General features: G+C 38.4%; 1 protein-coding gene across 3 annotated transcripts in view; it reads left to right on the top strand.

The window, feature by feature from the left end:
* CLK4 (CDC-like kinase 4) overlaps positions 1 to 8,824 on the top strand; it is a 9,562-nt gene extending 738 nt beyond the window's left edge. Inside the window, exons 1-13 of one of the 3 annotated variants that reach the window (XM_009995201.1) lie at positions 596 to 747; positions 1,794 to 2,019; positions 2,665 to 2,667; positions 3,184 to 3,274; positions 3,670 to 3,736; positions 5,228 to 5,344; positions 5,437 to 5,603; positions 5,702 to 5,796; positions 6,840 to 6,969; positions 7,195 to 7,277; positions 7,669 to 7,748; positions 8,289 to 8,376; positions 8,469 to 8,824. In XM_009995201.1, coding sequence (XP_009993503.1) covers positions 596 to 747; positions 1,794 to 2,019; positions 2,665 to 2,667; positions 3,184 to 3,274; positions 3,670 to 3,736; positions 5,228 to 5,344; positions 5,437 to 5,603; positions 5,702 to 5,796; positions 6,840 to 6,969; positions 7,195 to 7,277; positions 7,669 to 7,748; positions 8,289 to 8,376; positions 8,469 to 8,606 — 1,437 coding nt within the window. In that variant the 3' untranslated portion in view covers positions 8,607 to 8,824. Of the gene's footprint in view, positions 1 to 589; positions 748 to 1,793; positions 2,020 to 2,664; positions 2,668 to 3,183; positions 3,275 to 3,669; positions 3,737 to 5,227; positions 5,345 to 5,436; positions 5,604 to 5,701; positions 5,797 to 6,839; positions 6,970 to 7,194; positions 7,278 to 7,668; positions 7,749 to 8,288; positions 8,377 to 8,468 lie in introns of those variants that run through there. The other 2 variants (XM_009995216.1, XM_009995209.1) reach the window with 2 other exon arrangements.
* The last annotated feature ends 2,933 nt before the right edge of the window (positions 8,825 to 11,757 follow it).

The following is an 11,757-nucleotide window of genomic DNA, read 5'->3' on the forward strand; positions in this document are numbered from 1 at the left end:
GGCAAATCAGCTGAACATGGACATACTTGCATGCTAAAGGGGTTCAGAAACGGTGGCTTGGCTCATGGTGCTGCAGTTCTGTGTTAATAGATCAGAGTTTGCTGGGATTGGTGCTAAAACTTGAAAAAGTGTCTGTTTAACAGTGATCTTTAAATAGATTTGTGAGAGGGTTTTTAACTGTTTTAACTTACATACAAAATAGAATGAAGAACTAAATCCATGTTTTGTTGGAGAGGATGTTTGAAGATTAAGGTCTGTCTCAGAAGGCTCTTCAACAAGGAAATTGTTCTGTTTAGTCATATGAGAGTTTATTTAAAACAGGTTTTAATGACATGTTTGAAGCTATTAAGTGAAGATGAGTTGACCTATTTAGTCTAGATTTGTGTTTTGCAACAGTGTTACAGTGTTAAGATGAGAGAGCTATGTGTACTCACCCAAACCCAAAATACTGTGTGGGAGAAGCTGATGAGTTGAGGGAGATGGTTCTTTCTAGTTCTGTCATATTTGATCAAATACCGTATTTGACTTGCATCTACAAGTACCAATGTAATGCTTTTGTCTTTTATGTGCTTTTGTCTGTGTTTTTTAGTGGCAAATGAGGCATTCAAAGCATTCTCATTGTCCGGAATGGGACGACAGAAAGAGCTGGGATCAGAGGAAGCACAGCAGCAGCCGAAAACGGAGAAAAAGGTCCCAGAGCAGTGGACAAGAAAGCAAGCACTATAAACCAAGTCGCATTTCAGAAAGGTATAAGACTCTGAATTAACAGTGCTAGTGTTTTTTATCACGTCTAAAATACATAACGTTTTCAGGGTAAGAGTTTTGGAGTGCACAAAGTTGTCCATTTCTTCAGGTTTGGCTCACTTAAACTTAAGAGGAAGTTGGTTTTGTTAACAGAGGACCTGAACCATAATTCTTTAATAAAAAACAAGCCAATGTGTCTAGTTTGCTTCACTGTTGTCAGTTAAGTACTGAATACCTTCAATACGCAATCTCAAGTAAAAGTATGCCTTTTCATTTTCTTAATGTGACCGAAAGAAAGGAGTTTATTTAACTATTTAATACATGGTAAGTATGAGTTTTACTTACTTACTTGGAAGTAGTTTGCTTTCTCTTCCACACTGCCTTCACTGGAAGGATGCGTTTTTTTGTGGGTTTTTTTTTGGTTTTTTTCCTTCAGAAAAAGATCCCATGAAATTCTTCTAAGAACTCCTAATCATGCTTATAAAATGCTGGAAGGAGCAGGTATAAGCAATATGGGTGCTCTTTGCCTCAGCAGCTTTCTTAAAGGTTTTTTTCAGTACAATAGATCCGCGATCCAGATACTCGGAGATTTTTAATCTTTAATCAGAGCACTAAGAACAATGCTGCTTCTCTCAGTTTCCAGGTTTTATTTTTCTTTTTTAACACTTTAAGCTTTTAAAGGATAGAAGGGGGGGTTATTGCTGTATCAAGTGTTCTGTCCTGTGACTTTGGAGATTGTAATTGAGTTGCTCAGTATATTTTAGGAAATGTTTCTCCTTTTTCAGTCCGAGTTTCTTATTTGCTGTGCAAACTGGATGGATTATATATTGTTCATGTGGATGGCTGCTCTGTATTTGAGACTGACAATGTTGTTAGATGCCTAATAAAGTTACATCAGAAGCTCCACTGTTGCTGGGGAGGGAGTCAATGAGAAAACGTTCTAGATGTAAAGACATACTATGTAACGCTGTAAATCAGCTCAAGTCACTTATCTTGTTGGAACCTCAAGTTTTGGAAGTGGAGAACATTCACTTAAAATATATTTTCAGTCATTATTTGGACGATAGAGCCATAAATGAAAGAGACCATCATGACCGGAGATATGTTGAGGAATACAGAAATGACTTCTGTGAAGTATATGACCACAGGCATTATCACAGAGACTATGAAAAGAGTCACCATCACCACTATAGCAAATCCTCTGGTCGGAGCAGGAAAAGTAGTCATAAAAGGAAGCATAAGAGACATCATTGCTCCAGTCACCAATCGCATTCGGTATGAGTAATTTTTAACTTTATTATTAATGATTTAGTGGTAATAGACTTCTTAAGTGAGTGCTAGAACTTCAGTTCCTGGTCACAGTACTTTAGGAAATGCTATATTATAAAAAATTATTTGTAGTTGAGTCCATTTGTGAGCACATTAATACGTTCTTGCTTGAGATTTTTGGATCAGACTGTTGGGTGGGGGGTGGGCTATCATCAGTACTAGTTATACAATGGGAACATAGGTGGCTGTTACTTAAGATCACTGGGATTAAGCTGAAAAATGTGTATCTTGAAAATGTGTAACCTATTTCAAAGTACAGTTGTGACTTGTTAGTTTTACAGCATAGTGAACTGGTTTTTTAGTTGCCATACATCCTATTACTAAAACTAATAGAAGTGACATGCCTTTTTAATTGGAGCTATGAACTGTGCATGTCTGGTTAATTGGTAAGAACAAGTTCTACACCTGATTCCAGAAAACTTCTATAAGCCACGTGCCTGGCTAATGGCGGCTAATGTCTTACTGAAGATGGGATAAGTTTGCTGCTTGCCTTCTTTGAAGGCACACCCTGCATTTCTCAGTATTGGCATGATGCCCACTGATACAGATGCAGCTCCAGGTGCTTGATGTCACATTTCTCAGAGAAAACAGCAAGTTGTATTAGATTATACAGTGCAAACTAGGGACTTCAGAATAATTTTTCTTCTCTCTAAACATGAGGGAAGTAAAATTACTTGGTATTCTTTAATATTTACATTTTATAAAGTGTATGTTTTAAAAGTAAATATTTCACCTGACTGTGAGCTTAGGTATGTAAATAATTACTGGTTTTTACTGTTTGCTAGCAAGGTATTAGAACTAGGGATGTTGCGTTCTTAAACTGTTTTCAGTTAAACCACTGTTTGAGAGACAAAATTGTGTTGTTTTTTCTGTTGCTTTATCACTTTAAGTATTTATCTGAAAATCTGTTCCTTGCCATGTTTTTCTTCTGTAACATAAACTGTGCCCTGTGAATTTCTGGGGACTGAATTTGAAATTGCTCCTGCCAACTGTTCGTGGCCTGGTGTGTAACTGAATGCCTGAATATCTCCCCGCTGAATGAATTGCGTATTCTGCCCTGAATTCACTCTGATATATTGATTGGCTGGACCATCTTGGTGCCGTTTCCAGAAGAGTCACCGAAGGAAAAGATCCAGGAGTGTAGAGGATGATGAGGAGGGTCACCTGATCTGTGAAAGTGGAGACGTTCTAAGAGCAAGATGTATAGAACATTTTTCAACACTTTTTAAAAACTTTTCAGCAAAAAATCTGTTTAGAATAGTATGTCAGAGGAGGGGGGCTAAAGAAATCTTCATTGCTCTTTTTGTTCTGTTTTTTTTGTGCTTTTTTGTTTTTTTGCATATCTTCTTTTCTGTAGAATTTAAATACTGTGTTCAAAAAGTTCCAATTAGTAAATGAACTTGAATTTCGAGATTAGAACAAGAGATAGTATTTTGGCTAACTGTTTTCATGACACCTGTCCAATAAAATAATGCATTCAGATGCTGATATTTAAAGTAATTATGCTTTTGTAATGGCACATTTTTAAATCTACGTTAATAATATTAATCTTGTTAAAGTATTTTTATAATTCTAACTTGTGCTTGTTCTTTTTAGATGAAATTGTTGCTACTTTAGGAGAAGGAGCTTTTGGAAAAGTAGTGGAGTGCATAGATCATGATATGTAAGTATTGGTTTTCTTTGTAAGTGAATCGCATGGTAAAAGATGCTACTTAGCTCAGCAGTTAAAGCTCAGGGACATTTTCTTTAAAAGAAAATCACAGTTCCAATAAAATGTTAAAGCATATTTAAGAAAGAAATTATGCTGCTTTTGAGGGACACTTGTAAGCTTATTTCTAGCTTGAAATTTTTAAGGGTTTTCAGGTGATTCTACATCTGCCCCTGGTTGATTTCAAGGATATTTAGGGATCTCTTTCAGTGCTATGAATGTTGTTTCTTCTGTAGCTCTGTGAAAGGCCCTTGGACGGTATTGACTTTTTCTTTCAAAAGTCTTTTTATAGCTTTATTTTTTTTTTTTCTGTACAGTCTGTATAACCACATGGTGCAAATTACTGATTGCTAAGTAGATGTCTTCTGAGCTTTTAAAGAGGGAGAGCTGTGTTTTGCTTCATCATGTTTTGCTGTTGCCCTAACTACAGAAGGTGAAGATGTGTAAAGAGCACAGAGCAGATTTGGGAGACTGACTTTTGCAGTGAGGTGCTGAGGAAGTAGTTTTGATTCTTAGTGAAAAATAGTTGCTTGGGATTTGTCAAGCTGTAAATTTCTTTCGTCAGTCTTCATAATCAGAATTACCCTTTAAAGTTTTTCTGAATGCACAGTACTCTAGTATCCAGTCTGGTTTTAATGAAATGGTCACTTTCATGTGATAGTGTGTTTGGTGGAGAAAATTATTTTATTTCCACTACTTCTGTATGTACTAGTTTTTTAAGTTAGTAGAACTCGGATTACTTCAACCATGTTTTATATCTGCAGTTCTGTGACATGGCCCTAGTAATTTTTCCTCTGTCTTTGTTTATTCTGTCATTTCACAAGTTAGTTTTGTGCAGGAACTTGAGATTGTGCTGAGGGCAGACAGTATTCTTAGGTCATTAGAATCTGAATAGCCCTACAGAGACAATTAAAAATTGTCTAAGAGTGAATGGGATAGAAAGAACTGTGTATGTGTGTTCCATTAAGTAACAGCCTTACAGGTTGCATGTCACACTGAGAGCAGGTCAGTTTTCACAAGTACAGAATACTCAATCTAAACTTCAGAAGTTACTCAATTCCCCTGATTCCATAGGAGCACTGGAAAAAAAAACAAATTGTGCAGGTTGCAGGGACAAGTCAAATTTTTGCAGTACTTTCCTCAAATTAAACTTTTGCTCATTTTTTAAAATCATGTTGATTCCTAATGTTTGTTCTCCCCTAGATGAGATAATAAAACTGTGAAGTAGTTAATGTAGCAACAAAGGAAAGATCAGTATCACATTTCTTTAGAAAACCAGTTCTGGTTCAGTGCAGTGTGCTTCACTCAAATTCCTCTTAATCCAGCTTACAGTTCTCAGTGACCTTTGATCTTCCTGTGTTTCTTTTATTAAAATTAGACTGATTTGGTGTTGTAGGTATTCAACAATAATTGATTCAGTTTGTGATCCTTTACTTCCTTTTAAAGGAGAGGAATGCACGTAGCAGTTAAAATTGTGAAAAATGTTGGTAGATACCGAGAAGCAGCCCGTTCAGAAATACAGGTGTTGGAACACTTGAACACCATGGATCCAAGCAGCACTTTGTAAGTATAGAATTAGAATAGCCAACATGCTGAGGAGTTGGGAAAGAAAATTATTCAATAAATTGATTACAATTATTTCTTTTTTCTTTAAGCCGCTGTGTCCAGATGCTGGAATGGTTTGACCATCATGGCCACGTTTGCATTGTTTTTGAGCTACTGGGACTCAGTACCTATGATTTTATTAAGGAAAACAGCTTTCTGCCATTTCATATTAATGACATTAGAAACATGGCTTATCAAATTTGCCAGTCCATAAACTGTAAGTAAATCTTAATATTCTTATCACATGTTTGTTTCTTTTTTCCTTTTGGAAATAAATTTATTAATTACCAAATATTGTTTCCTTTTTTCTCGTAGTTTTACACCACAATAAACTAACTCATACAGATTTAAAGCCTGAAAATATCTTGTTTGTGGAGTCTGATTATATTGTGAAGTACAATGCCAAAATGGTAAGTTTGTTCTTTGTTTTTCCCAACTTGAACTGTGCTGCTTCTGTCTTCATCTGAACTTCTCTTTTAAAAAAATAAAGTGTAGGAAGGTCAAGGGATGAAGCTGTGTTTCTTAGAAATTTTTGTGAGCTCTTTGAGATGTATTACCTTTCTATGAAGTGTGAGTAACTTTGCTCTGACTCAAACTGTTTAATCTGATCAGTAGTTCTTTGCTGTTTAATGAATTTCTGGGTTTCATAGGGAGCATTGTGTTAATGGCTTTGAATTTAGCCAGTTTTTTTCCTTTGCATTTCTTAAGATATTTGAATCCCTTTCTTTAAAGCAAGCCTGTGCTTTGAGAGGAGTATCAGGTCATGCTTTCTGCCTGATTTGTGGAATCTGAAGTGCCTTTCAGTTTTGTAGTTCTTGACTTAATAACTAAGATGAATTTTCTGTTTATCATCAACGTGGATATGTTGATCATTGGTACGGACCCTAAACATGACTGTTCTTAAATAGTGTCTTCCTTCTAAGTCTAAGGAAACACTAAGAAACAATGTTAGAGTAAGAACTTGTCTGCTCAGATCACTTCTAGCAATGGCAGAAAGTTTCCTTTTGTGTTGCTGTTCTTTTTTCAAAGTGTAAGAACTTTTTAGACGGAACAGCGTATGGAATCACTGCCTCTAGTTGATGCCTAAGGCTTGGTTTTAGTTTTTATAGAACAAACATTATATAAATGTGTATGCACCACTGGACAGAAAAAAGAGATAACAAACTGAAGTTAACTTGAAGGTGAACAAAAGAGGAAAGAAGCCCTGTACTGTGGGAAAGGTCTTTATTCAGCAGTTTTCAGTGCTCAGGTTAAATCACTGTGTTACCATCTTGTCTTTCTTGGAGCTCAAGCTGAATAGGAAGTGTGATGTATTTGGAAGGAGTGTTTTGTTACATAAGTTTTAATTTTTAGTGTTTGATGTTAACCAGCATTATGAAGATAATGTGATGAATACCTTTTGCCTAAATGTGCTTTAAAAAAATTCTAACAAATAGCATTGATTTTTTTGCAGAAGCGAGATGAACGCACTCTAAAAAACACAGACATCAAAGTTGTTGATTTTGGAAGTGCAACATTTGATGATGAGCATCACAGCACATTAGTGTCTACAAGACATTATAGAGCTCCTGAGGTTATTTTAGGTCAGTAAAGACTTCTAAACCTTCTGAGAGATAATTACAGTTCATTCAGATGTCTTTACATACTCCTTTTCTACTTTCTCCTACCAAGGTTTGGGGAGAGGTGAGGAGAAGGGAAGTGGGTAGCAATAAATGCTTGGAAATTGGGCATGTGCTTGGTGGACTTGGATATTCTTGGATTTCAATAATATATTAGAAAATAAACTATAAACTTTGCTTATTTTGCAGCACTGGGATGGTCGCAACCTTGTGATGTTTGGAGCATTGGTTGTATTCTGATTGAGTATTACCTGGGATTTACAGTGTTTCAGGTATGTGCATAAATTTAAATTGAACACTTCTCTTACAATGAAAATGTGATGTCTTTGATACCATCTCCTTCAGACTACTGAAGATGAGCTGTTCTGGCTTTTTGAATGATATAGCTTGTCTGGCTTCTGTTCTACTGCTGGAATTAGGAGTAAACAAAAGATACTCATACAAAACTTGGTTTATGAGCTCTTGTCCAGGGGCCATCTGAACTGTGGGAAGTGCTGTGTAGTGCGCTGCATTACATAACCCATTTTTAATTATTTAAGATGATAATGTATAAAGATACTGTGACAATACTCCAACAAATGCCTTGTTTGTAGACGAGTGTTCTTACCAAGTGGCTGAGAGTAGACAAATGTGGTAAGTGCTTTCATTGCTTTTTCCACACAGACACATGACAGTAAAGAACACTTGGCAATGATGGAAAGAATACTGGGGCCTCTGCCAGCTCACATGATCAAGAAATCCAGGTAAGTTCATTATAGAAGAAAAAAAAAGCCTAATAGTTTATATAAGAGAAATCTTAATGCTTTCCTTGTTAGCTATGAGCTTCTGAAGTTCAATGAAGAGACTTGCAGGCTTCTTGTTATCTACTAGTCTGTTGCAAGTAGTTGAGTAAGATCTAGGTGAATTAAATGGTTGACAAGAGTCCTCTCTTTGGTTTTAGTCTGAGTTGCCAGCAGCCAAAATGTCAGCCTCTTGAAGAGTAACTGAGTATGAATGTTCTGAAGTCTTTAAAAAACACCTGAAAGCATCCATCTCTTTAGATGTCAGCAGCTGATAATCTTTTGAGTGGCTTCTTTGTTGATTGGAATACTGATGGGCCTGTTAACTAAATATAGCAGCAGTGATAATACAAAAGCAACAGATCTCTGAATAAGTATTAGCTAAAAGAAGAGGGGTTAACTCCCAAATGTAGAGGGATATGCAGGAACCCTTGCAGTGCTTCAAAACTTCTTAGAAAAACATCACACTGAAACTATCTTCAAATTCTTTTCCTTATCATACAGAAAGCATTATTTCCACCATGACCAACTGGACTGGGATGAGCACAGTTCTGCAGGACGATACGTTAGGAGACGCTGTAAGCCTTTAAAGGTAGGAGACAACATTTCTATTAGTTTGTTAAATCTGCAGTTGTGAAAAATCTCTCTAAAATACTTAAGTAATTTTATTATTTTTTTTTCCAGGAATTCATGCATTGCCAAGACAGAGATCATCAAAGTCTGTTTGACCTGGTTCGCAGGATGCTGGAATATGATCCAGCCAAAAGAATTACTCTTGATGAAGCCTTGCAGCATCCTTTTTTTGAACCATTAAATAAATAAATACATATAAAGGTCTTTTATGCTTCTCCAAGGAGATTTCCTAGACTGTGTCAGTCAACAGAGGTTGCATGAAACTTTTGTAAACGTTAAATTATTTTGTACAGTTAAGTCTGTAAATATTTACATATGTTTTGTATAACTGTTATGTTTACCTTGTCAAACAGTTGTAGTCTTATGGGTATCAAAGTGAAAAATAAAAGTAATTTTCTTATTTGAAATTTGTTTTCTCCTTGAAACTGCACCCTCTCCTTTTGCAGATGGGGCTAATTGAGCATCTGACTTGAGGTGAGGAGTCTGGGCTACCTGTATGAGTTTTGAAAACATTAAATGTTTTTAACTGACAGTCTTTTATTAGTTGTAAAGAAGAGATTTGGGGGCTAAGGCTACTTAACCATCCTGTGACATTTCTGCTGGCATTCAGAAATGTGGCTGTAAACAGTGTCTGTTCTAAGTAATTATCTCTTGTGGACCTCATTTTTCCTGAATTTTCTGTTAATCAGCATACATTTCTCTGGCTAGCTAACTAGTCTCTTGGACACTGAAACTTTTTAATCTGTTTGACACACGTGGATGACTTGCTCAGCAGGAGGAGCAGAAGTGTCTGTGGTAGGGTTCATTCAGGCTGGCTGTCGAAGTAGATCCAACAAGCAATTTTTGGCCATTTACTTTGGTCCTGACTTGACCACACAAGCCTTTCTTAGGGAAGGAAACAGTAAATTGTTTCAGCTCCCCAGGAGCTTAGCTTTAGGTTTGGTGCTTGCTGAACAAGTCCTGGTGCACAGAAGGGTTTTAAACTGATCCTGACTTGCCACACAAGCCTTTCTTAGGGAAGGAAACAGTAAATTGTTTCAGCTCCCCAGGAGCTTAGCTTTAGGTTTGGTGCTTGCTGAACAAGTCCTGGTGCACAGAAGGGTTTTAAACTGATGTGCTTGTTCCACTGATGTGGAGGAGGCTTAATTTGCAAGAGGCTCCAGACATGCATATCTCTGACTTGGGGGCAGAGCATAGCTGGGACAGGCTTTGAAAGCTTATCTTCTTTAACCAGTGCCCCCTCCTGTGCTTGATTATATCCCATAATAGACACCCTCCTTCCTAGGATGTTAATGTTCACATCATTGTTTTGTCTCTGCATGACAGAAAACGTAACAGCTGGTACCACCAGGTCAGCTTGGTTGGACTGCAGAGGAACAGGACCAATTTCCTTCCCTTGATGCTTCCCACAGTGCTTTCCATTCCACAGCTTCGAGGCAAAGCAAAGACTTGAACGAGCATATCAGCTAAGCAATGCAAACCAAAGGCAGCTGGGGGGGAGAAAGTAGTTCATATGCTGTTATAACTATAAAACTGTAACTATAAAACAGTTCTGTCACCATTAGAAAGATGGTGTGCTCTTGCTCAAGGAGCACTGCTAGCCTTCCTTAATGTAGTCACTAAAAATGCATTGCACTTTTTGAAGGAGATACTTTTTTTTTTTTTTTTTAAAAAGTATATTAAAAGCTGTTTAAATTCTCTTTCCTTCTCCCAGTAAACTTAAAAAAATTCAGTGTCAAGATTAATATGGCATCTGGGGCAAGATGCCAAGTAGTTTTTCAGGCCTTGCAGTACAAAAGAAGTGTTAGTCTAAAGGGACACAAATCCAGCCACCCTGGGCTCTGGCAGTTGAGCAGCAGCCACTTGCCAGAGGTCTGTCTGGGATCACTCCCATAGCTCCTCTGGGCACCCTCTGGTGTTGTCTTTACAAGGAAGGAGATTTTTATGCATGCACAGCCCAGTTGTGCAGTTAATACACAAATATAATTACAGTTTGTAATCTTGACCTGCTTAGATCAAGCTAATACCAACTGCCTATAGCTGTTGCTAAATAAGATTCATTCATATCTTTCTCTGTGCTTCTTATCTTTAGATATTGCACCTTAAAAATACGATCTGTAAACGGTGAATGTTTCAGACAGGCAGACAACAGTCTGCATTTCTCTGAGGGGTCAGTTCAGTATTTTACTAAACATGGATGACAGGACAAAATAAAGTTGGCTTTTAAGTGAACAGAGCAGGCTTTGTCTCCCAAATGCTAACAGTATATGAGATCCAGAACTTCAGAAGCTTCATAGAGAAGGGGTCAGGAGTTCTGGGGCAGGTTTTAGCAGTTAGAGCAGTGATCAGTCTTTCCTCTCGTTACAGTTTCCAGGTGTCTCTGATAAGGAGGGCTCAGAGCACATGGACACATTTTGACACCATGCTTTACACTCTGGAGGCTCCCCTGAAGTGGTGGTCACTGTGCACATGCAGTTGATGGAACTCAGGAAGTTGTAGCAGGCTCATGGAAAGGAAAGAGGGAAAAGAAGGTAAGGAAGAGATTGCTCAAAAAAATAGGAATTTTCTTCTTTGTACCTTGAGATATGTGAAGGAGAGCAAGAAATAGTTGATAGCAAGTGGTACAGATTTGCCTGGCTAGCTGGTTTGGAAACAGTGGCTACAAAAAAGCAGGGTATGTTACCCACTGCAGCAGTCATGTACTGACACGAGTGCTAGAGAGTGACACCCCTCCCAGTGGATTGTTCTGAGTCTGTCCTAGGCTTAACCCATCTCTTCTAGAAATAAGAGCTACTCCTTGAAGGACAGGGTCTCTGGGCAGGAGGCAAAGAGGACGTTTGAATTTGTATAGTATGTGTGCAGAGTCTAGACAGGCATTGTTATCCAAGGATGTTTTATAGGTGAGTTAAGAGTTGATGCCATGTAACCTGTAACAGTGACGAAAGGGCAAGGACGTTTTCCCAAGTCTGGGGGTACTTGGTGTTTATGTACCAGCATAGTTCCTCTCATTGAAAGGCTCCCTAAAGCTGCAGGGGCACTGTACTGTGGTAACATCAGTGGGTGACACTGCTTGGGGAAAGGCCACCGGGCTTTGCAGGGAAGTCTCTTCCGTGGAACAGATGACGGGCCGAGCAAGGGATGTACAGAAAGAACTAAATTCCTCAAAAGCTGCTCCCTCTTGCCGGTCCTACAGCAGAGCAGACGCCGTTTGCCAGCTGGTGCGCCCGTCCCGCCGGGGGGGTCCGCTCCGGTCCCGCTGGAGGGCGCCCGCTCCGCGCCCGCGGCTGCTGCCCGGCACCCCGCAGCCCCGAGCGGGTCTCGCCTTGCCCAGCCCCGCACC

Source organism: Chaetura pelagica, unplaced genomic scaffold, assembly GCF_000747805.2.
Source record: "Chaetura pelagica isolate M959 unplaced genomic scaffold, ChaPel_1.0 scaffold420, whole genome shotgun sequence".
In the NCBI taxonomy this organism is placed as follows: Eukaryota; Metazoa; Chordata; class Aves; order Apodiformes; family Apodidae; genus Chaetura; species Chaetura pelagica.